General features: G+C 38.5%; 1 protein-coding gene and 1 non-coding gene across 2 annotated transcripts; one reads left to right on the top strand and one right to left on the bottom strand.

Moving 5' to 3' along the window:
• LOC120110398 lies at positions 1–24,251 on the top strand. Its single transcript, XM_039125220.1, has 9 exons — positions 1–42; positions 3,242–3,466; positions 3,593–4,238; positions 4,277–4,534; positions 4,712–5,197; positions 5,645–5,905; positions 6,476–6,528; positions 6,907–7,476; positions 24,186–24,251. The coding sequence occupies exons 1-9, from the start codon at positions 1–3 to the stop codon at positions 24,249–24,251; spliced, it is 2,607 nt and encodes an 868-aa protein (XP_038981148.1).
• LOC120110716 lies at positions 3,084–3,192 on the bottom strand. The gene has a single exon (XR_005511853.1). It is a non-coding gene; the product is annotated as a small nucleolar RNA R71 (small nucleolar RNA).
• Positions 24,252–25,918: the final 1,667 nt, after the last annotated feature.

Below are 25,918 nucleotides of genomic sequence, written 5' to 3'. Positions count from 1 at the left end.
ATGGCAGCCATCCGGAGGCAGTGCAAGATGGATCCACTAAGGGTCTAATTTCATCATCCGGGAGGATCCAAAAGCCCGCAACACCATCCACGTCTGCATCTGATGCTTCCGGACCCGTTTCAGCTCCAACGTCGCAGCAACTGTGATCAAAGCCTCCTCCTTCTGTGATCAGCTCCTTCTTCCACTCGAACCCGTGAAACTTCCCAGCATCCCGTCCACCGTGTCAGCCTTCTCCCACGTTCCCATCCATTCCAGCCGAGATCAGCGCCTCCCAGCCTTCCGTGACCAGCTCCCGTGCACAATCCCAGCGTCCGCCTCCTCCTCGAGCCTCATGCGTCTCACCCTCCACGTCACCTCCCAGCGCGGCATCTCCTCCGGGTTATCTCACATCCGAGCCCAACGTCCGCTTCCACCCGTATCAAGCTCCCAGCATCCCGTTCTTCAGCCACACCTCTTCCGCATTCACAGGTTCTCCCAACGCGTCAACCGTGATCTGAGCGTCGATCCCACGCAAGTCCAGCTCCCGATTCGTCCGCTCATCCCGCGATCGCCTCTCCCGTGATCAACCACCCTCTCCAGCATCCTCCCAGCCGCGATCAACGTCCGAGATTCCTCTCCGTCCGCCCATCTTCACCGCGTGCGCTCAGGGGGGATCGGATACTCTCGGCTAAGAGAGAGGGGCATTCGGGGGAGGGGGAAGGCTCCGATTTGAAGAAGAAAACAGGAGGAAGAACAGGGAGCCGGCTGTTGCGGTTGAGGGAAAAGAGAAGAAGGAAACAGGGCATGCCCTGTTTCCGAAAAGAAAAAAAAAAAAAAGAGACGGAAAGGCTAGAGAGGGAAAGGCTAGTGTTTTTGTAATGGGAGGCTAACACTTTTGGTCAAGGGTGATAGAAGATCCCTTGATAGTTTGCTTTCTTCAAGTAAATTCTGAACGATTATTTTCTTTGATTTACATCTATTATATGCTCTTGGTTCTTGCATACTTATTTGTTAGATAGATCTTGTACGGTTTATATTTATTGATGCATGGGTTGTTTCGATTTTTGATTTATCGTAGACGTAACCGGCACGATAAATACTTGAATGTTGAATTCATGTTTTCAAAGTATATATTCCATGCTTAGAACTATTCTATCTAATTAATCCTTAATCAAGAATCGCAAAAATTTAATTGTTGAAAATAACATTATCAAGGGGGAATCCAGATCCCTAGCCTTCTCTATATTTTTGAACGTTGTTTCATTATTTATTATTCTATGCTTTTAACTTTTGAAGATCAACTAAAAATTACATCTAAAAATTACGCTAATAATCTATAGATCGTTTCCTGAGGAATCGACCTCGGACTTCCGAGTTATACTACTAGTGCGATTCTCCTGCACTTGGGAGAACAGTTTTATTTTTGCACCAAGTTTTTGGCGCCGTTGCCGGGGACGGCTGAGTTATTAGTATAATTTTAGATTTAATTTTTACCTTAGTAGTTAGTATTTTTCTTTTGAAAAAAAAAATTGCATCTTTACTACTATTTTTAATTCCCTGCACAGTTTGCATCAAACTCTGATATCATAGAAATTAGCCGTCTGATTTGACTCAAATTTGGGTAGCTAGTGCAAGATATATTGTTAGATAATCTGAACGGTCAGATTGACATTCTGACCTTTTTAAGACCATCAGATTAATACAAAATCTTGCTGCTTTCTATTTTAAATTTTCTGCATTTAATTTTTTTTTTTTTAGAATCAGAATTTTATTGTTATCATATCTCATTAACCCTTGTTGCTAATTGAAAATTTAAGAAAAAAAAAACTTTAAGAAAAGATCAAGGGTGATTATTCAAAACTAAAAAAAAAAGAAAAAAAAACCTAAAATTTCAAATTTCAAATTTCAAATTTCAGAATTCAAATTTCAAACGTCAACTCATAAAATTTAAAAAAAAATAATTAATTTGCTTGATCACCTATTCAATGAAATTTAATGTCATGTCATAAAACATTAAAAAAAAAATCTCTTGATTGTTGCATATAGTATAAGGCATCAGCATAAAATATTCTAAGGGCCGAACCTATTTAAAAAGATAAGGTCGGAATTTCATCATTCGTCCTTAGCCCAAAAATTACCCCAGTGCATAAATATCCTAAGCTTAACTAAAATCAACTAGACGTTGGCCCCTAAGGACATTCGAGCTCAATAGGACGAAGACCACCGAAAGTTGCACCAATTTCGCTCTGTGGCTTAGTTGATGTCTAGGCAAGCTTTGTCCCTATAAGGAAGACAGTTCATCTGTTCGAGGTAAGTGGGTTTTAAGTGGGACCTTTGCGAACGCATCGTGACCCCTCCACTTACCTGGGAGCTTACCTGGTCAACTCGGTTCATTAGATCGGATTGGAGGCTTAGGTGCCCTCTTCAAACCAGTTAGGAGCTGTCTAGAAATTTAAGAAAAACATTAGAAATTGAGGTGTAATGTTTTGTTGCATGTTTAATTGTAAATAGATTTTCGTTTTAGGGTATCTTTAGTTGGTACTTATATTTATTTAAAAAAAAAAGAGAGAGGAAAATATTTTGCATGCTAAAGTGGAATAGGGACGACACCGGTCGATTAAGTCGTACAACTTTAGAGCATCTCTTAGGACATACCCCTGAAATTCCTTCTCAATATCTCACACCTTGTGAGATGGCTGATTTAAATGAAGATGCGGGGAGTCACCACAATCGAGAACGAGAACCCCATGTTATGACTCTAAGACAATACCTACAACCGGCTAGGACTAGTCAGCCTTCATGCATAATTTTTCCTGATAATATAGGACATTTTGACATCAAACCAGGGGTAATCCAATTGCTGCCCAAGTTTCATGGGTTAGAGTCCGAAAGTCCGTATCTTCATTTAAAGGATTTTGAAGAATTGAGCATTACATTTAGAGTGCCAAACATCACCGAGGATGTCCTCAAGTTGACATTGTTTCCTTTCTCTCTAAAGGATAAGGCCAAAACATGGCTAAACTCTTTGCGACCTAGATCAATAAAAAATTGGCAAGATATGCAGAGAGAATTTTTAAAGAAGTTCTTCCCCACACAAAGGACCAACTTTTTGAAAAGACATATCAGCAATTTCCAACAAAAAGATAATGAAACATTTTATGAATGTTGGGAAAGATTTAAAGACCTTCTTCTCTCATGCCCTCATCACGGGTTCGAAACTTGGAGAACCATTAGCTTCTTTTATGAAGGTTTATCGCCACAGCTGAAACAGTTTGTAGAGACCATGTGCAATGGTAGATTTTTAGAAAAACAACCTGATGAGGCATGGGAGTATTTGGATTCCCTTGCTGAGACTGCCCAACTTTGGGATAACGGGGATAGAAACAACAAGTCTTTGTCTAAGCCTACTAGCTCTGTACAGGGAGGCCTTTACAACCTCAGAACTGAGGATGATCTTCACGCTAAAATGGCAGCCCTCACTAGGAAGGTAGAAGAAATTGAGCTTAGGAAGGTTGAGCCTGTCAAGACTATAGAGCTTAGAAACGAGTGTTGTGGTATCTGCGATATATCGGGTCATACTACTACAGATTGCCCCACCATACCGGCATTCAAGGAAGTCTTACACGATCAAGCAAATGCTATGAACTCCTACCAAAAGCCTTATAACGATCCATACTCGAATACCTATAACCCTGGTTGGAAGAATCATCCAAATTTTAGGTGGAGAAATGATCATCCTCAACAGTCACACCATTCAGCTCCTCCACCTGCACATCCTACTTTTGCATCACCACCCTCTCAGAAGCCGAATATTGAGGATACCTTGCAATCTATACAAACTTTTCTACAAGGTCAAGCTAATATCAATGCTCAAAATACTCAAAATTTTGAAGATATAAGGAACCAATTGTCGATGTTGACTACCGTCCTAAGTACCCAAGAGAAGGGTAAGCTTCCAGCTCAACCCCAACCTAATCCACAAGTGCACGGTAGTAAAAATACGGCTCCTTCTAGTTCGCATACAGAACATGCAAAGAGCATCATGACTTTGCGTAACGGAAAAGTCATTAATCAGACCGTCCCATTGAGACCGCAGGTCACTTCTAATTCTGATGCTCCCAAAGCCGATGAAAGGGACAAAGAAGAAGTTGAGGTCCCAACTTCTACCGAGAAAGTTGAATGTCCTTTTTCTCCACCTTTTCCACAACGGTTAAAGCCGTTGCAAAAGCTCGAACCTAATTCTGAAATTCTTGAGCTTTTAAATAAGTAAAGATCAACATACCTCTTCTTGATGCAATCAAACAAGTACCCTCATATGCCAAATTTTTGAAGGACTTGTGTACTGTCAAACGCCGATTAAATGTTAAGAAGAAGGCATTTTTAACTGAAAATGTGAGTGTTATATTGCAGCACAACATTCTTCCTAAATATAAAGATCCAGGTTGCCCAACCATCTCATGCATCATAGGTGACTTTAGGATAGAGCGAGCATTGTTAGATTTAGGGGCGAGTGTGAATTTATTGCCATATTCTGTATATGAGCAACTTGGTTTAGGTGAGTTGAAGCCAACCTCCGTCACTTTGCAATTAGCTGACAGGTCAGTTAAAATTCCAAGGGGGATTATCGAGGATGTATTAGTCCAAGTAGACAAGTTCTACTTTTCTGTCGATTTTATTGTATTGGACACACATCCGGCTTTGAACTCACAGTCTCAGATTCCGGTCATTTTAGGACGTCCATTCCTTGCAACTTCTAATGCATTGATTAATTGTAGGAATGGCGTCATGAAGCTTTCTTTCGGTAATATGACCTTAGAACTGAACATTTTTAATGTGTGCAAACAACCCAATGATTCCGAAGAGAGTAAGGAGGTTGATTGGGTTGAAACCATCGCAGAAGATTATTTGTTAGCTAAAGCAATTAACGACCCATTCAATGATAGCTTAATTGATTGGTGTCCTAATGGAACCAATGATGATGATTTGTCAGTCACACCTATTGTGGATAATCTGGATATCAAGATGGTCAATGGATGGAGACCAAAAGTAGGAGAATTTGAGAGATTGTCGCCTCGAGAGGTAAAAATAGTACCATCCCATGAGCAAGCACCCAAGCTCGAATTGAAACCCTTACCAAAGGAACTTAAGTATGCTTTTCTTGGACCCGAAGATGCTTTTCCTGTAATCATCTCGTCTGGACTTGATCATACCCAAGAAAGAAAATTAATTGATGTTTTAAAGAATCATAAAGGAGCCTTAGGGTGGTCTATTGCCGATTTGAAGGGAATTAGCCCCTTAATTTGCACGCACCGGATATATTTGGAGGACAATGCCAAAACGACAAGGCAAATGCAACGAAGGTTAAATCCTACAATGAGAGATGTGGTTAAGGCAGAAGTCCTCAAGTTGCTTGACGTGGGTATTATTTACCCAATTTCCGACAGCAAGTGGGTAAGCCCTACTCAAGTCGTTCCTAAGAAATCGGGTTTGACGGTAGTAGAAAATGAACAAGGTGAACTAGTTCCAACTCGTGTCCCGACGAGTTGGCGCATGTGTGTTGACTACCGAAAGCTGAATTTGGTCACACGAAAGGATCACTTTCCTCTACCCTTCCTAGACCAAGTATTGGAGAGGGTTGCAGGGCATGATTTCTATTGTTTTCTCGATGGCTATTCGGGATATTATCAAATTGAAATTTTACCGGAAGATCAAGAGAAGACTACCTTCACTTGTCCTTTTGGCACATTTGCTTTCCAACGAATGCCATTCGGGTTGTGTAATGCACCTACAACATTCCAAAGATGCATGCTCAGCATCTTTGAAGACATGAACGAGAAATTTTTGGAAGTGTTCATGGACGACTTCTCCGTTTTTGGTGACACATTTGATGATTGCCTGTCACATTTACAAGCTGTCCTAGCTCGATGTATGGAAAAGAATTTGATACTGAATTGGGAGAAATGCCACTTCATGGTGCCAAAGGGAATTGTCTTAGGACATATTGTTTCATCGAAAAGCATGAAAGTAGATAGAGCTAAGACTGATTTAATTGCTAAGCTACCTGCACCCAAGACGGCTAGAGATGTTAGATTATTTTTGGGTCACGCCGGATTTTATAGGAGGTTCATCAAGGACTTTAGTGTCATATCTCGACCATTATGTAATCTCCTATCCCTTGATACACCGTTCAATTGGACTGAAACCTGTCAGGAGGCATTCGAAAAGTTGAAGTCTATGCTTAGCACTGCACCCATTGTGCGACCACCTGATTGGTCATTACCTTTTGAGATTATGTGCGACGCTAGCGACTATGCGATAGGAGCTGTCCTAGGACAATGCAAGGATAATAAGCCATATGTCATTTACTATGCAAGCAAAACCTTAAACGATGCTCAAATGAATTACACCACCACCGAGAAGGAATTGCTTGCAGTAGTATTTGCCTTAGATAAATTTCGCTCTTATATCCTTGGTGCTCCTATTGTTATCTTCACAGACCATGCAGCATTAAAATATTTGCTAGACAAGAAAGAGGCCAAACCACGCTTAATACGATGGATACTTCTACTCCAAGAACTTGACATCACTATTAAAGATAAAAAGGGAGTAGAGAATGTGGTTGCTGACCATTTATCACGGCTAGTTTTTCATGATTCAGTGCCACAGTTTTCCATCAAGGACTCATTCCCTGAAGAGCAGTTGTTTGCACTTTCTAGTATACCATGGTATGCAGATATTGTAAATTTTCTTGTTACAAGCCGGATTCTGGAGCATTGGAGGTCGATAGATAGAAAAATTTTTTTGCGCGAAGTGAGGAATTATTACTATGACGAACCCTATTTATTTAAATATTGCAATGACCAAATTTTTAGACGATGCATACCGGATCATGATATACAAAGTGTACTTTCTTTCTGCCACACTGATGCTTGCGGTGGATACTTTGCCTCTAAGAAAACTGTTGCAAAAGTTTTGCAATGTGGTTTCTATTGGCCCACTATGTTCAAAGATGCCCACGAGTTCTGCAGGACATGTGATCCATGTCAACGTGTTGGGAGTCTAACTCATAGGCAAATGATGCCTCTTCAGCCCATTACTGCTATTGAAATTTTTGATATATGGGGCATCGATTTTATGGGCCCATTTCCACCGTTTTTTGGATATGAGTACATTTTAGTTGGGGTCGAATATGTATCCAAATGGGTAGAAGCTGTCGCTTGTAAGACCAATGATCACAAACCCGTCCTAAAGTTTTTAAAAGAAAATATTTTTTCACGATTTGGGATGCCTAAGGTTATAATTAGTGATGGTGGAAAACACTTTTGTAATAAGCCTTTTGAGACATTATTAAAAAAGTATGGTGTCACCCACAAAGTTGCTACCCCATATCACCCGCAAACTAGTGGCCAAGTAGAATTAGCCAATAGGGAGATCAAGCGTATTTTAGAGAAAACGGTGAACCCATCACGAAAAGATTGGTCCTTGAAACTATCAGATGCATTATGGGCATATCGTACTGCATACAAAACCAATCTTGGCATGTCTTCCTACCGGCTAGTCTACGGAAAAGCGTGTCATCTGCTTGTAGAAATAGAACATATATTGTATTGGGCAATTAGAAAATTGAATTTTGATTTACAAGATGCCGGTCTAGCTAGAAAATTGCAATTGAACGAGCTTAATGAGATTCGCAGAGATGCTTATGACAATGCTAAAATTTGCAAAGAACGAATGAAGATCTTACATGATAAATCAATTTTAAAAAAATCTTTTGAACCTTTGCAAAAAGTTCTTTTATATGATTTCCGCTTACATCTGTTTCCTGGTAAGTTGCGATCGAGATGGACAGGTCCTTACATTATAAAAACTGTTTTTCCACATGGGGCGGTTGAGATTGAGAATCCACGGGATGGTAGAATTTTTAAGGTAAATGGACATAGGTTAAAACCTTTTCTTGAGAATTTTGCAGATGAAGAGGACTCCTTTTCCTTAGGGGAGCCTTCTTATGACTGAGCATGAAGGCAAAGGTATGTGTATATTAGTTAGGATTATTTTTCTAGTTTTGTAGGTTTTATTTTTTGGATATCAACAGGTCAAGGTATTCTTCTTCTCTTCAATGTTATTTTCTCTACTGTCTTTCATTATAGCTTTCTTGTATCTATTACATTGAGGACAATGCAATGTTTTAAGTTGGGGGGAGGGAAGTATTTTGAAAAAAAAAAAGAAAAAAAAAGCATTCTTTTCTAAGCAAATGCACATGTATTTTTATATTGAGTTTGTGTAACTATTAAGGCAAGGAATACATGCGTACTATGACTGATCAGAGACCTATTATTAGATCCCCGCATATGTATTTAATGATTATAGGAAGGCCTCAGGAGTTCACATTTGTTTAATGCATTTATTATTAAGCCATATCTGTAAAAGAAGTACGAGTATCCTTGTCCGTACTATAAGGTTCTTAATTTGGTTTTCACATAAAGATAGAGATTGAATACCCCGGCTAGATCATCTAAGTGCCTTATGTTCCGACCTTGGTTGACCTATAATCACGTTGCAGTCACATTATATGGTTCAGTTTACCTTCCCCATCTTGAAAAAAAAATTAAAATAAATAAACAAATAAATGAGGAGATGACAAGTCTAACCTCGTGGCGTAGTCTGGTTCGAGTAATTAAGCCCGAGGGGTGTTTCACCTAATGCCTTGAGCCAACTGGATCAGGAGTCATTGGCCGAAAACTCGCTACATGGACCTTGCTAGAGCCTAAGGGGGTTGGACTATTGTAATCACCATTGGTAAAAAAAAAAAAAAAGAGCATGAATAGGGTTGGTCGGGCTGAACCCAGTGACATGTGGTAATGGCTGGTTTGACTCCATTGTATTGGACCTTTGTGTACTTTGGATATTTAGTTGGGATTGATAGCTCCTTCTTTTTATGCGAACCATTCTTGACAATTTTAGACAACATGAGATATTCCGAAAATTTGATGGATCAGGCTCTAATAAACTATAGTAAACACTTGTGAACTTGAGTAGTGCACCTAAAAATTCAAGCAGTGCTATGTTGTGGTGGAGGTATTAGTGCTCTAAGAAAGTCATACTCTTTTATGCACACTACACTTTCATATTTTCCTTGTTTTGATAGTTGCCATGCTTAAAAATATATATTAGTTACATGAGTATTAGCTTAAAATTTAGGACCTCATGTCATATTATTCATGATGTTTGCGGGTAACATCTCTACAAACCCTCACGAGACAACACTCGTCCGCTAGGGTAACCTAGGGGTTTAACGGCTTGTTGCACGAGCTAAGTGCAATCGTGATGTCCTACGAAAGTGGGTACGTATCTTAGTTTTGTGTTTTTAGCTTCAATAAAAAGTCATAGGTTAGACCACACCTTTTGTGCTCTCATTATTGTTTGCGCGTTAATTACTAGAGACTAGCAATAAGCTAGTTGGAGGGTATGATGAGAGCACAAAAGTGCGTTATACACGTTGCTTAAATTAATATTATTGCTAACAAATAATGATAAAAGGGCTGCATTAATTTTATATTTTATTTGGCACAGATTATCGTAAATCAGAGTTTAAATGTGCATTTGGTTGACTTCTAGACTGATTGCACTGGAACAGAATTGAACCTGGTCAAGCACACTTGCACAGGGACATATGGCAGCCATCCGGAGGCAGCACAAGATGGATCCACTAAGGGTCTAATTTCATCATCCGGGAGGATCCAAAAGCCCGCAACACCATCCACGTCTGCATCTGATGCTTCCGGACCCGTTTCAGCTCCAACGTCGCAGCAACTGTGATCAAAGCCTCCTCCTTCCGCGATCAGCTCCTTCTTCCACCCGAACCCGTGAAACTTCCCAGCATCCCGTCCACCGTGTCAGCCTTCTCCCACGTTCCCATCCATTCCAGCCGAGATCAGCGCCTCCCAGCCTTCCGTGACCAGCTCCCGTGCACAATCCCAGCATCCGCCTCCTCCTCGAGCCTCATGCGTCTCACCCTCCACGTCACCTCCCAGCGCGGCATCTCCTCCGGGTTATCTCACATCCGAGCCCAACGTCCGCTTCCACCCGTATCAAGCTCCCAGCATCCCGTTCTTCAGCCACACCTCTTCCGCATTCACAGGTTCTCCCAACGCGTCAACCGTGATCCGAGCGTCGATCCCACGCAAGTCCAGCTCCCGATTCGTCCTCTCATCCCGCGATCGCCTCTCCCGTGATCAACCACCCTCTCCAGCATCCTCCCAGCCACGATCAACGTCCGAGATTCCTCTCCGTCCGCCCATCTTCACCACGTGCGCTCAGGGGGGATCGGATACTATCTATAAAGCTCCCTCTCGGCTAAGAGAGAGGGGCATTCGGGGGAGGGGGAAGGCTCCGATTTGAAGAAGAAAACAGGAGGAAGAACAGGGAGCCGGCTATTCCGGTTGAGGGAAAAGAGAAGAAGGAAACAGGGTATGCCCTGTTTCCGAAAAGAAAAAGAAAAAAAAAAGAATAAGAGAGGGAAAGGCTAGAGAGGGAAAGGCTAGTGTTTTTGTAATGGGAGGCTAACACCTTTGGTCAAGGGTGATGGAAGAACCCTTGATAGTTTGCTTTCTTCAAGTAAATTCTGAACGATTATTTTCTTTGATTTACATCTATTATATGCTCTTGGTTCTTGCATACTTATTTGTTAGATAGATCTTGTACGGTTTATATTTATTGATGCATGGGTTGTTTCGATTTTTGATTTATCGTAGACGTAACCGGCACGATAAATACTCGAATGTTGAATTCATGTTTTTAAAGTATATATTCCATGCTTAGAACTATTCTATCTAATTAATCCTTAATCAAGAATCGCAAAAATTTAATTGTTGAAAATAACATTATCAAGAGGGAATCCAGATCCCTAGCCTTCTCTATATTCTTGAACGTTGTTTCATTATTTATTATTCTCTGCTTTTAATTTTTGAAGATCAACTAAAAATTACATCTAAAAATTACGCTAATAATCTATAGATCGTTCCCTGAGGAATCGACCTCGGACTTCCGAGTTATACTACTTGTGCGATTCTCCTGCACTTGGGAGAACAGTTTTATTTTTGCACCAGTGTGGCTTTCCATAAAGCTTTATAAATTAGACATATCACTGTACAATTATTTAAGAACTAGCAAAAGAATTTAACATAGGATTACTAGTCTGCTGCGAGCTTTCAGCGGGGCTTATCCTTGCATGATTGAGGATGAACAAGCTGGAGAAGGGGAGAACGATGGATTTAAGTCTTCCTCAACTCTCTGAAGGGGAAAGGGGATAGAGACTTCTCAGCTTAGGTTTCGCCATTTCCATGTTGAAGCAGCGGAAGTATTCTTCTTTGGTACGTGGTGGAAGAGAGACGGGAATATTTACATGAATGGGGTTTCTTGTATCCAATAGTCCTCCCGAAAATGGATGTTCTTTCCATTTCTTAGCTCGAAGGAGAGGCAATTCCAAAGGCCGAGAGGTCGTGTGTCATGAGTTCATCTGCATGTGACGCTCTTCATCTAAAAGGTGGCATAAAATTGTCTACCAACCAGGAGTTTGCTAGCTCGGCGAGGCGTACGGATTACTACGGGCTGTGAGATATGGACGGATATTGAGGAGACCATTGGTCATGTTCTTTTGGAGTGCCCCAAGGTTAGAAAGATATCGAATAGGTCATCGGTACCTTTACCCCAGTCGGTGGAGTCGGTACAGGACTTGATTCACCTACTGAGAGTTTCCATGCGGAGTCCCAATTCTGCTGAGATGAGGATCCTCAGAGCATACTTGGCTTATTATATATGGCTGGACAGGAATGCCGATCTGTTTAAGGGTAGGAGGTCGTTTCCGAGGATGGTGGTGGATAAAGCTATGCTACACGCGGGAGAGGTCACCGTATCTGCCGCATTGTTCTCTTCCAGAATGGCCAGGGACATTTGGGGTGCTCTTTCTGCTGTTACAGCACCCAGATTTGCCCTAGTTTCTTGGGTGCCCCCATCCTTTGGTCATCTCAAAGTGAACTTTAACGGTAGCAACGTGTCTGGAGGTGTTGGATTTGTAATCAGAGATTCTTTTAGCAGACTGGTAGCAGCTGGTGGTCGCCATATGTCAAGACTCACTATTAATGGGGCAAAGCTCTTGATGACCCAAGGATCGATTTAAAGATTGATTTTGATGATCACAAAACTTTGAAGTATAATTACTAATGTTTGTGTTGCAAGAAGAAAGATATTTATTTTGCTAGAAACATAACAAATTGGAAGAACACAAGAAGGCCTCCAAAGCTCTCAAGAAAAGTTGGAAGAAAGCTACAATTTATTGGCCCAAGTCTCAAGTTCAAAGGATTCAATTTAGAAGAGCAAGTTTTAAGAAAAATTCAAAGGAAAGGCACTCGAGTCGACTCCTACAGTTCCGAGTCGACTCCAAGGAGCAACAGACAGCCGGACAGAAAGATTCATCTCAGAACCTGTCAACGAGTCGACTCCTGAAGAGCGCGAGTCGACTCCGATGCTTGCCGAGTCGACTCCAGGGTAGTACGAGTCGCCTCCAGGGAGTCACAGACAGAAAGACAGAGAAGTTATTTTGGACCCTGAGAGCCGAGTCGACTCCAGTGGAACGCGAGTCGACTCCGATGGTTGGCAAGTCGACTCCAAAGAAAGTGAGAGTCGACTCTCAGAGGAACACAAGGAAAAAGTCAGAGAACGTTTTTTTTCGAACTCTGAGATTCGAGTCGACTCCCGCAATACGCGAGTCGACTCCTAGACACCGCGACCCCAAAGAAGACAGAAGACCAATCTGCTGTGTCTGAGAGCCGAGTCGACTCCCGCAAAATTCGAGTCGACTCCAAGGCAGCGCGACCCCAAAATACAGAGGATCAGTTTTCGGACTCTGAGATTCGAGTCGACTCCCAGACAGCTCGAGTCGACTCCAAGGCAGCGCTACACCAAGATGGCAGAAGGCTGTGTTTCGAAAACTGAGAGCCGAGTCGACTCCGGAACAATTTGAGTCGATTCCAAGACCAGACAAGCCAAAAATACAGAGAATCAGTTTTCGGGCTCTGAGAGCCGAGTCGACTCCAAGAGAATCCGAGTCGACTCGAGGAAGAAAATCAGAAAGTATGTCCTCTGAATTCATGAGATGAGCCGACTCCGAAGATGCCAAGTCAGCTCCAGATGTTGGCGAGTCGACTCCGGGTTAAGACGAGTCGACTCCCAGTCGAGGATGCACAATAATTCAAATTTGGAACAGTGGCCGAGTCGTCTCCAGTAAAGCACGAGTCGACTCCTGCAACAGACGAGTCGACTCCTGATCGCGCGAGTCGACTCCGATCCCAACGGTAATATTGTCAGGAAGTGCAGACTGTGTCCAACGGCTCTATTTTTGTCTCTAACGGCTATATTCTTGTTTCCACGCCATCTAAAGCTATAAAAACAAGAAGAGAGCTAGGGGAGAAAAAAATGGAAGTGGGAGAAAACATTTAGAAAAGAGATTACAAGGAAAATCTCCCATAAGCACAAAAAGGGCCATTCAAAGTGAAATAGAGAGAAGAAGAGCATCCAAGTGAATCCCAAAGCTTCCTCTTCATCCGTGTGCTGCCTCGGAAATCCTCTACTTCGTGCCAAATCAGAAGAGGGTCAAGTAAAGAAGAAGCCGAGCTCCTTCATCTTCAAAACTCGTTTGAGGGCTTCTCTTTACTCTCTTTGTTTATATTGTTATATTTGCTTATTTAAGAAGCTTTGATTTGTTTTACACTTTGTTTTAATATCCTGTAACTTGATTCAATCAAGGGATTGAATCAAGGGGTTAAGGGTTGTTGGTAAGCCAAAGGGAAAACCAACGGTGTTAGATTTGTTGGTGAGCCGAGGGTAAAACCAACGTGTAAGGGTTCGATTGTGATCCCGGGAAAACAATCGGAGTGGTTCTAGTCGGTGAGCCTGGGAAAACCGACCGAGTTCGTTGTGCGCTCGTAAAACAACAAGTTGGGTTGTGAGCTTGTAAAACAACCGGCTGTAATCTGTAGGATTATAGTGAAATTCCCAAGAGGACTTGGGGAGTGGATGTAGGTGCTGGGGTGCACCGAACCACTATATGTTTGTTGTGTTTGTAATGCTTCTTGTTATTGTCTAACATACACACTTACTCACTTAGATAAATTGCATGCTTAACTATTATCCGCGAATTCTTTAGTAGCAAGCATATTCAATCAAGTCACATTCTATACATCAAACTGTTGCTAAGTTTAACTTTCACTGTGCATCTATACAACTTAGCATAATTAATCAAAAACTTTTAGAAGTAGGTTAAAAGTTTTAAAAGACCCAATTCACCCTCCCTCTTGGGTTGTATCTACTGGGCAACAAGTGGTATCAGAGCGGGTGCTCAAATATTATTTGTAGTCTTAACCGACTAGAGCCAAAGATCATGACAACCCCACATTACGTATTACTTGCTGAGGGACTTTCCACAAACAGACCTCCACTGTTTGATGGATCTAACTATATTCAATGGAAAGCTAGAATGAAAATCTTTACTCAATCACAAAACTATGAGTTATGGAATGTCATAACAAATGGCCTACACACACCCACGAAATTAATTGAAAGTATGTTCGATAAAAATTTGGCTGAACTAAATGCTAAGGCTATGAACCTTCTCTACTGTGCATTTAATAAAAATATTTTCAACCAAATTTGTATATGTTCATCTGCCAAACAAATATGGGATACTCTTGAAGCAACTTATGATATTTCCGAAGAACCCCATGTTAGTCTACTTGAGGATAATTGCAAGACTAACATTGAGCATGCAGGAAACACTCTAAATCAGGAAGAAAGATTCAAAAGCTTCCTAAAGACAAAGAAGAAGAGGAAGGTAGAAGAAAGGAAGAAAGAGATAAAAAGAAAGAAAGCCTTGACCAAGAAAGAGTCAAGCAAGAAATTAAAAGTTAGGAGCAACAATGATGATATTAGCTCCAAGGAACTACAAGTGGTAACTAACTCGTGCTTTATGGCACAAGAAGACAAGGTAAAATCTGAATCTACTCTTACCTCAAATAATTTTCAAGAAGAATTCTCTTATGATGAATTATTAAATGCTTTTCATGATTTGTATGGTGAATGTAGAAAATTAGCTGTGAAGAATAAAAATCTTAAGAAACTAAATCTGAAAATTTCAAAAGAAAGAAATTCTAATGATGAAATACAAGATAAACTAAATTCTGAAAATGAAATTTTAAGGTTAAATTCAGAACAATTAATTCAGAAAAATCAGAATTTAATTAAAGAAAATCAAAACTTAAGTAAAGAAATTAACCAATTGAAGTCTTTTATTAACAAATTTACTGTAAGTTCAGAAAGATTAAAAATGATGTTTGAAAGCCAACATGCAGATTTTGATAAATCAAAATTTGGCTTAACTCCTTCACTTAGCAATAAATCCCTAAAGAAAAAGGTTATCAATTCACCAAGCAATCCATTAAATAAGATAACTTATTTCAAACATGAAAAGAATGGGCATAACAACTTTACCTATCGTTCTAACATAATTAAATCAAGTAGTAAAGTTATTACAATTAAACAAATTTGGGTTCCAAAAGGAACTATATGTCCTAACTCTCAAGAACCCAAGCAAGCTTGGGTACCCAAAATGAAAATATGAGGATGTAGATTAAGGTGTGCCAAGATACCCATGAAACAAATAGAACTTTCATACAAATGGGTGTTCTAGACACACATTAAAGAGTGAAACTTAAAATACACTTATGAAAAGTAATTAAAAAATAATAATAATGAAATCAGTAATCCTTGCATCTCATCATTATTTTTGCTTTAGTATTTGATATGAATTGCTAGTATTGATCAATTTTGTGATATAGAAAATACTTTTGGAAATATAATCAAATCATTTCATTTTATAGTATACTTTACTCACTATTGGATAAGTTGCTAAATGATTAATCAATTTATTAAGAACAACTCTATGAATTCTCTATATGCTTGATTGAGAGTTTTTATCCTTGGCATTATTGTTTATTGATCTTAGATATGATAATGTGTACTTGGTGTGCATTTGAATATATGCACTATGAATATCATGATTAAAGAAACCATCCTTGGCACATAGAATCAACTCATGCTAGTATGTACTTAATCTCAAAAGACCTTGCCATAGGCTTACTTAGATTATCTACTTAAAGGTCAAAGTTTTGCTATGCATGCTAACTAAGGAAACAAACAAAAATCATTTCTAAATCTAAAGATGTTGTTTCCATCTCTAAGTTTTCAAAAGCTTACATTGGATTTGTTCTTGGAAAATAAAACTGAAGTATTTTTCTGTATTTACTAAATCTTGTAAAAGCGTTTCAAATGAAAAAGGTTTCCAAACTGTGAAGATCATGGCACAGTGTTGAAAACCAAAATCCTGATTAAGGTTATACAGAAAATAATATTAAATTCAATTATTTCAGCTCCAAGGACATCATAAGTAAAATAGGGTTAATAGAATTCTTGAAGAAATGAAAAAGACAATTATGTATGATAGTCATCTACTTAAATAATTTTTAAAAGACTATCATCACTGCTTGTCATACATATGATTTCTATTAGATCTATTTTTGATGAAAATTTTGATCTTCTGAAAAATGAAAAATGAACCATTGCATATCTTTCATATTTTTCAGTCGTACATGTTATGCTTGATATGCTCTTATGAAAATAATGCCAAATCTGATAGAGATATGTCTATCCTTGGATATCATTCATCAAGCAATGCATATAGAACATTCATGAAAAGATTCTAGTTGTAGAAATATGAATTCATTTTATTCTCTATGAGACTAATGATTTATTATCAAGATACTAAAATTAGATTATATATGTATATGGTTAATCTTTTACATATAACAATCTGAAAACTTGTTAATAATTAGAACCAAATTGAGTTTTTCATAAATGCACTCAATAAAAAAAAATTGATAACTACTAAAAGACTAAATCAAGAAAAGATGAAATAGATCTTGATAAAATTCTTGCATGATTAGAAGTAAAGATCACCATTATCATCTGCTTGCTTTATGAGCTTTATATTCTGTCAAATGAATGTGTAGAATACACTCCTATGTGGTTATTTCATTAAAAAGGGATCTATGTAAAATAACCACCTTATTTGAAAACACTCATTACAAATATGATAAAGCAATATGTGATTTGGAACAAACATCAAAAGCATGATATATAAAAGCTTAAGTAACCTTTTTGATAGAAAGTAATAGTGATAAATCTATGCATCAAAAAGAAGAATTTGTGATATCTTATTTGCTCAAAGTATGCATTGATGACATCATTTTTGGTTCTACTAATGAAGAGTTATATGAAGATTTTACTTAGCTCATGTAAGGTGAGTTTGAAATATATATAATGAATGAATTAACATCTTCTCTCAAACTCCAAATTAAGACAAACAAGAAAGGGAGATCTTCATTGACCAAAGTTAGTCCACAAGAAAACCCTTATAGAAGACTGGCATGAAGAAGGTATATCTATGACCCCATCTTGTAGAATTTGAAAAGGATGAGCAAAGTAGATCTATTGTTTAAAGCTGTATTGAAGTATGATAGAATAATTATTTTATCATACAGCTAGTAGACCTGAATGTATGCTTATTATGTGACCTTATGCAAGACTTCAATCCAACTTTAATGAATCATATTTTGAAAGAAACAACCGTTTAAGATAAGTTGATTAGAACCTAGCTAACATATCCTTTTGATAATTATCTTAAGCAAATAGAATCTAAACTAAATTGATTTTGGAAATAAGAAATTGATTTGACCTTGATAAATCTTTCCATTGCCTCACATGCTTGTCCTTGAACTATCTTGGTTAATGAAACTATTTCTTTAGTTCAAGTGATATGTGCTTGCTTATATTTAGGCAATCTCTTGAGTAAAGTGACTCGATATTCAACTATTATCTTATCTTAAATTGAGTCATCTAGTTAGAAATATGTTGGATGAATGGGTTGTATCTTAAAGAAACTAAAGACTTTCTTTCAAGAAAGAAAAGGAGTTTGGTAATAATGCAGAATCCTTGAGCAAGAAAATGAGTGATTTCAGCTTGAAGGACACCTCCACATAAGATACAATAAACATTCACATGCAAACAAGAGAGAGGATCTTCTTCAGCCAAAAGTTCACACATAAGAAATCTAGTTTGGCTTGAAGAACATATAATGAATAAGTAAGTCTAGATATCTCTCTCATAAATTAGCTGAGCAAAGTCAATAACTTTAAATCTTATTATGACATGATTAAAATCATTAATTGTTAATCTTTTGATATCATGTCCATATATGTATTAATTGACTTATGCTTTTGGAAATTGTTTCATGGTTTGCTCAAACTAAAATATTTCTATGGATATATCATAACCATGAAATACACAAGTATATGATTAAAACTTTGATTTAGAATGACTTGTGAGAAGCTACGAATTCTTGGGCATAATGAAAATATTGTTTGCATGATATACCTCTATATGATACATTTGATTATTTCTTTATTCTGCTCTTTCATGTAAATTACTTGAGAATAACAAAATGAAAGAGAGATAAAGAAAAGAAAGTGAACATTATTCAAGAGAAGTAAAGATCTAAGTAAAAGGCAAATACTTCAATCTTAAGGAAAAGCAAAACAAGCATAATATATTCGGCACATTTGGAAGGAATAAAATCCATAATTAATTACACTTAAACAGGGAGAGTTTGAAGTAAACATTTTAACCTTTCTATATTGCTCATCATAGGGATGGTGCCAATGGGGAGGCTAGTGGTAGTACCCGGCACTATTTGACCCAACTGTTCGGTATAGGGCATATTAGGGACGGCACAAGAGGGAGGCTAGTGGTAGTACCTCGTGCCCCTTCCCAACTCCACCGGATAGGGAGCAAATAGAGTATAGAGCATAAGAAAGTTATAAATGAAAGACAAAGTAAATGAAAGTATATAAGAAGAATCAAGTCAAATTTTTTAATCACTTGAAAACACACTTTAAGGATGAAATCAGTGCAAAATTATATTTAAATAGGGGGAGTTTATTTGAAAAGAATTGATTTTGATCCTTAACATTCTTACTCTTAATATTCTAATGCATGACTTAATACATAATATATTTTGCATATGGCATGATGCTTTAAATTATGGATTCTCAATATTTTGTAATGCTTCATGCTTGGACAATTTGATTGATTGTTTGAAATACTACATAAAATTTTTGTTGGGTAAGAAAATTCAGATTTGTCATTCACAATCATCGTTAAAATATGAAAGTTGAAATGAGAAGAGAAAGATATCTCTATTTAGGCAAAATGAATTGATCTTGATCTATCTTTCTACTTGCCTAACTTTGATACATAATATCCTAATACTTGTTAAAATATCCTCCATTTTGTATCGAAACTCAATACTAAATACAAAGATTCTGAAAATGCTCTAATGTTATTGAAATATGTGTTTTCAATCTTAGTAATTTAAGATGAGCTACAAAGTAGAAGATACATATCTCAAATTTTGAGAGCCTTCTTGGAAATTCTTATGAAAATTCAGAATCTGATTTTGTATAAAAGCTTAAACTCAATATGATTTCTAAATAAAATCTTAATTTAAGAAAAACAGAATTAATTTTGATGCCTTGGCTTATTGCTCCGATACGCATCCGAAACATATCTTTTCTTATCATTAAAATCTACTAATATTGGTCTAAATGATCAATGATCTTGATTGCAAGCAAATATTTTTAAATATATGATTTTATTTTGATATTAAAAATATTTATTGTGCTTCATGTATACATTGCTGAAAAACTATGATTAAGAAATTGAGTTCTATAAATATATATATTTCAATGATCATCTATATGTTTTTCTCTCCGACATTATTAAAGACAAAATAGAGTGAATGATCTTAAAGCTAGAAATATTTCAGCTCACTCAAATGATTCTAAAAGAAAGAAAATGTAAATGCTTTTGAAAGAAACTGAGCTTCAAATGAATCATTTTCTGATTAATAATTCTATACATTTTCTCTAAGATTAGGAGAAAGCATAACTTGTTCTTAAAGGATTAGGAAGAGTGACTACTATAAATTTTGAATAATTCTAGATCACTCTACACTCTCGATATCAAAAGAAAAGAATGATTAAAGAGGAATGCATCTTTTGAGGGGGAGCTTTAGATATTCTAAAGATACTTTAATTTGATGCATACCTTGAATTTTATGGATTGATTTTGATGAACCTCCTTATATTGCAAGACATGCTTTAATTACCTTGAGATGAGTTCTATAAAGGTTGTCTTATCTCAAACCTTGAGTCTTATGAAAATAAGCTGAAACTTATAGAAAATAATGCTCTCCAATATTTATCATCTGAAATTTAAATCTGAAAATTTTTACGATACACCTTGAGGCTTGTTATTTGGTTAGTATATCCTATGCATCAATCATGAACCAAATTACAATTCAAATAGTTGATCTTAAGAGCCTCTAACTTAATGAAAAAGGGGGAGAATAATGTGTTGAATTTTCTAGAGTACCTCATAGAAAATCTATTTTGGAATTCACTAATGAGTCCTAATTGGCTTGCTCTTTAGAACTTCAATTTTGTGCCAATTCATATCTCTATATATATATCAAATTGTGCTTATTTTCTAAAAGAATAAAAGAAAGTTTGTAAAAGAGCTCTAAGATGTATCAAAAACTGAATTCATATTTTGGTATTTGTGCCCCAATGCTCTTATTATCATAAAAGAACCTTGAAGTCATTAAGAATTAATGATCCAACATGATGATATGTCTTTCAAATATATAAGTTTTGATCTTTTACTCTGAAAATTAATTAAATTGCTCTCATGTTGATAAAATACTTAATAGATTGGGCAAAAGGTCTTAAATGAACAAGCTTTCATACTTATTAAAGAGAGGTTAGATTTCCACTCATGTGTTTTCTTGAATATCATTTGTGGTACTTCTTGTATTAACCTAAGGAAGATTCCACCTATACTTGATTAGAAAACTATCTGTGGTATCAAATTAGAAAACTTCTTGAAATCACATTCGATGTGTTTTGCTCTGAAATTATCTTAATTGGCTCTGATCTATACTCATTAATCTGATTCTAATATTATTGCCTTGAGTTATATGATTCATATATGATTAATCTTATTTGAGTATTCTGATCTTTGTGCTTAATGTTTCACTATCTTTTTGATGTTGTCAAAAAGGGGGAGAAATATCTAAGTATATGTTCATAATGCTTTGTGTTTTGTATTGAATACAAATCAGCTTAAATTGAAATATGTTGATTGTGTTAAGCTGATTAAATCTAAAGCATTATCATGAAGTATGTTCTTAAATATATATGTTTTTACTTCATGCAACTTAGCTATGCATTACTTCTAGAACACAATATATCTTATATTGCATATACTCCAAGTTTTGTCATCATCAAAAAGGGGGAGACTGATGACCCAAGGATCGATTTAAAGATTGATTTTGATGATCACAAAATCTTGAAGTATAATTACTAATGTTTGTATTGCAAGAAGAAAGATATTTATTTTGCTAGAAACATAACAAGTTGGAAGAACACAAGAAGGCCTCCAAAGCTCTCAAGAAAAGTTGGAAGAAAGCTACAATTTATTGGCCCAAGTCTCAAGTTCAAAGGATTCAATTTAGAAGAGCAAGTTTTAAGAAAAATTCAAAGAAAAGGCACTCGAGTCGACTCCTACAGTTCCGAGTCGACTCCAAGGAGCAACAGACAGCCGGACAGAAAGATTCATCTCAGAACCTGTCAACGAGTCGACTCCTGAAGAGCGCGAGTCGACTCCGATGCTTGCCGAGTCGACTCCAGGGTAGTACGAGTCGCCTCCAGGAAGTCACAGACAGAAAGACAGAGAAGTTATTTTGGACCCTGAGAGCCGAGTCGACTCCAGTGGAACGCGAGTCGACTCCGATAGTTGGCAAGTCGACTCCAAAGAAAGTGAGAGTCGACTCTCAGAGGAACACAAGGAAAAAGTCAGAGAACGTTTTTTTTCGGACTCTGAGATTCGAGTCGACTCCCGCAATACGCGAGTCGACTCCTAGACACCGCGACCCCAAAGAAGACAGAAGACCAATCTGCTGTGTCTGAGAGCCGAGTCGACTCCCGCAAAATCCGAGTCGACTCCAAGGCAGCGCGACCCCAAAATACAGAGGATCAGTTTTCGGACTCTGAGATTCGAGTCGACTCCCAGACAGCTCGAGTCGACTCCAAGGCAGCGCTACACCAAGATGGCAGAAGGCTGTGTTTCAAAAACTGAGAGCCGAGTCGACTCCGGAACAATTTGAGTCGACTCCAAGACCAAACAAGCCAAAAATACAGAGGATCAGTTTTCGGGTTCTGAGAGCCGAGTCGACTCCAAGAGAATCCGAGTCGACTCGAGGAAGAAAATCAGAAAGTATGTCCTCTGAATTCATGGGATGAGCCGACTCCGAAGATGCCAAGTCAGCTCCAGATGTTGGCGAGTCGACTCCGGGTTAAGACGAGTCGACTCCCAGTCGAGGATGCACAATAATTCAAATTTGGAACAGTGGCCGAGTCGTCTCCAGTAAAGCACGAGTCGACTCCTGCAACAGACGAGTCGACTTCTGATCGCGCGAGTCGACTCCGATCCCAACGGTAATATTGTCAGGAAGTGCAGACTGTGTCCAACGGCTCTATTTTTGTCTCTAACGGCTATATTCTTGTTTCCACGCCATCTAAAGCTATAAAAACAAGAAGAGAGCTAGGGGAGAAAAAAATGGAAGTGGGAGAAAACATTTAGGAAAGAGATTACAAGGGAAATCTCCCATAAGCACAAAAAGGGCCATTCAAAGTGAAATAGAGAGAAGAAGAGCATCCAAGTGAATCCCAAAGCTTCCTCTTCATCCGTGTGCTGCCTCGGAAATCCTCTACTTCGTGCCAAATCAGAAGAGGGTCAAGTAAAGAAGAAGCCGAGCTCCTTCATCTTCAAAACTCGTTTGAGGGCTTCTCTTTACTCTCTTTGTTTATATTGTTATATTTGCTTATTTAAGAAGCTTTGATTTGTTTTACACTTTGTTTTAATATCCTGTAACTTGATTCAATCAAGGGATTGAATCAAGGGGTTAAGGGTTGTTGGTAAGCCAAAAGGGAAAACCAACGGTGTTAGGTTTGTTGGTGAGCCGAGGGTAAAACCAACGTGTAAGGGTTCGATTGTGATCCCGGGAAAACAATCGGAGTGGTTCTAGTCGGTGAGCCTGGGAAAACCGACCGAGTTCGTTGTGCGCTCGTAAAACAACAAGTTGGGTTGTGAGCTTGTAAAACAACCGGCTGTAATCTGTAGGATTATAGTGAAATTCCCAAGAGGACTTGGGGAGTGGATGTAGGTGCTGGGGTGCACCGAACCACTATATGTTTGTTGTGTTTGTAATGCTTCTTGTTATTGTCTAACGTACACACTTACTCACTTAGATAAATTGCATGCTTAACTATTATCCGCGAATTCTTTAGTAGCAAGCATATTCAATCAAGTCACATTCTATACATCAAACTGTTGCTAAGTTTAACTTTCACTGTGCATCTATACAACTTAGCATAATTAATCAAAAACTTTTAGAAGTAGGTTAAAAGTTTTAAAAGACCCAATTCACCCCCCCTCTTGGGTTGTATCTACTGGGCAACAGCTCCGGATAGCGTGGACGAGCTTATCTTATGCGAGGCGGATACTTAGTGCTCCGAGCGGATGTATCTCGACGGGGATTTATCTGTGGTGATTGGCTAGATCCGGAGAGAGGACTGGTATGGTGATGGTCATCCCTTCATCCGAGAGACCCGCAGACTGGCTTAAGAGATGGACGATTTTCAGGCAGCACATATATTTGAGAGGCAAATAAGGCAGCAGATTGGGTCACTTCCTTTGTTGTCCGGCATGCCGGAGAGATCTTTTGGACTTCAGCAGTAGACATTCTTTCTTTTTTGTTTCTTTTACTTTCTCGTGATTTGGCAGGATGTACTCACGTTAGAGTTTTATAAATTATTATTTTTATTAAAAAAAAAGCGATAAAATAACGTGTGTCTATTTTGACTGTTTCCTCAGTTTTTGCATGCTGTCATTCATCCGTTTGGCTTTTGCTGGTTTTGCAGGATGCACTCACATTTTGCTGGTTTGTTATCATCAAGCGCGGATGGGCAGACGTGATCTTTGTTTAAGAATCGTAGATGTTTTTATTATTATGATTTTTCAGGAAACTAGATTAATTACGCATTTAGAATTTATTTTTTTTTTGTCTCCTTTTTCTTTTTTCTTTTTTTATTATGGACAAGAGCAAAAGCGCAATTAAAATGATGGAGCACTATGAAGCAACAACAAAAAAAAAAAAAAAAAATGATGGCGACAGGATACTAGACGGCAAGTTGACCTTTTGAAAATGAAATTGTAGATACCGAGGATCTGTTATGGTCAAGCAACTTGCTCATATTGGTTGCACAACTTTGGTCAACATGTTCATCATTAAAGTTTTGTTTCAATATCCTTTGTATGTTTACATAATTGTTATGTAGGTCAAATCTCAATAATTGGATTAAAGAAAACGAGACGGATTTTTGATCTCTATACTGGTTTAGCCGGTTAAGAGTTTTCAAAACTTTATGGAAATTTAGAATACTATCCTTCATATCCCGATATCTTGAAATATCCTCAGCAACTCAGCATCTGCTACCGCCTCCTTCTCCATCCATGATTCTTTCTCACTTCTCCAACCCAAACCCCATTACCAACCCAACGAAGTTCCTCCTCACCCAAAATTCCCCCTGAATGGAGTCCACCCAAAAAACAATTGTAACGGTAAGAAGAAAAAAAATATGGCTTATAAAAAAAATAACTCGGATTTAGTTGGAGTTTTCAAATAAAAGAGATAAAAAGTAATTTTAATATAGAATAAGATTTCATACATTATATGAAAAAAAAATCTATATAAAATATTGAAAAAGTTAGATTTGATTGAGAATTGTAATAAATTTTTCTTCAAAAAGTGCTCTTAAATTTTAAAATAGAATGAAATAAATTCTTCCCATCTATTAAGAGCATAATAAATATTACTTTTAGCATGATTGACTGTCAAAATAATATTAATGATGCTAGAGGGATAGATCTAGGGCTGGAAGTGGGCTCGGGCCGGCCCGAAGCCCATCGGGCCGGGCCGCCCGCGGGCTGGGCTATGGGCTAGGCTCAATACAGTTCGGGCCGGGCTCGGGCTGAATGATTAAGCCCATATCTATTTCGGGCCGGGCTCGGGTATATCATTGGCCCGGCCGGGGCCCGTCCAAGTCAGAGGCCACCTCCAGCCCGAATCGCGGGCCCGTCTGCCACCCGGCCCAAACCCGAATCCCCTAAATGTAATCGCCTGAATCGACATCGCGGGCAGCGGCTAATTTAGCAGAGGCGGAGCGGTCCGAGTGGACGAGCAGTGGCCGGTGGAGGCGACGAGGCGACAAGCACTGAAGCTAGGGTTTCTCCGGTCGTCGTCGTCGTCGTCGACCGTCCAAGATCTTCATCTCTTCGACGGTCCGTCGTGGTGAAGAGGAGTCCCGACCACCCTATCATCGGCGAAGCTAGGTTTTGAGGTACGATTACCTTCGTTTTGGTTAGGATTTGCAGAGGCGCAGAGTGGACGAGCGGCGGAGGCGTGGAGCTAGGGTTTCTCCGCTTTTTCTTGTCAGCTTGTCGCCGGTCGCCAGCCATCGTCGTCGACCGCCAAGCTCGGCGAAGCGGGGAAACCCTAGATCTGAGGGCTCTTCGACCGTCCATCGCGATCTTCCATTATCTTTATTTGTTTTGGGATTTGGCATTTAGTCCGCTCATGCAAGCTTCACTTGAA

Source organism: Phoenix dactylifera, chromosome 4 (assembly GCF_009389715.1).
Source record: "Phoenix dactylifera cultivar Barhee BC4 chromosome 4, palm_55x_up_171113_PBpolish2nd_filt_p, whole genome shotgun sequence".
NCBI classification, from domain to species: domain Eukaryota; kingdom Viridiplantae; phylum Streptophyta; class Magnoliopsida; order Arecales; family Arecaceae; genus Phoenix; species Phoenix dactylifera.
This window is presented reverse-complemented; position numbering and strand designations above follow the sequence as displayed.

What these genes read in the sequence shown, in the direction of transcription:
- LOC120110398 (XM_039125220.1), top strand. Translation starts at nt 1, where the DNA reads ATGGCAGCCATCCGGAGGCAGTGCAAGATGGATCCACTAAGG. An exon ending in TGGCAGCCCTCACTAGGAAG is followed by an intron (nt 3,467 to 3,592) that starts GTAGAAGAAATT and finishes CCGGCATTCAAG; the next exon opens with GAAGTCTTACACGATCAAGC. An exon ending in GGTCCTTGAAACTATCAGAT is followed by an intron (nt 7,477 to 24,185) that starts GCATTATGGGCA and finishes CTGGTTTTGCAG; the next exon opens with GATGCACTCACATTTTGCTG.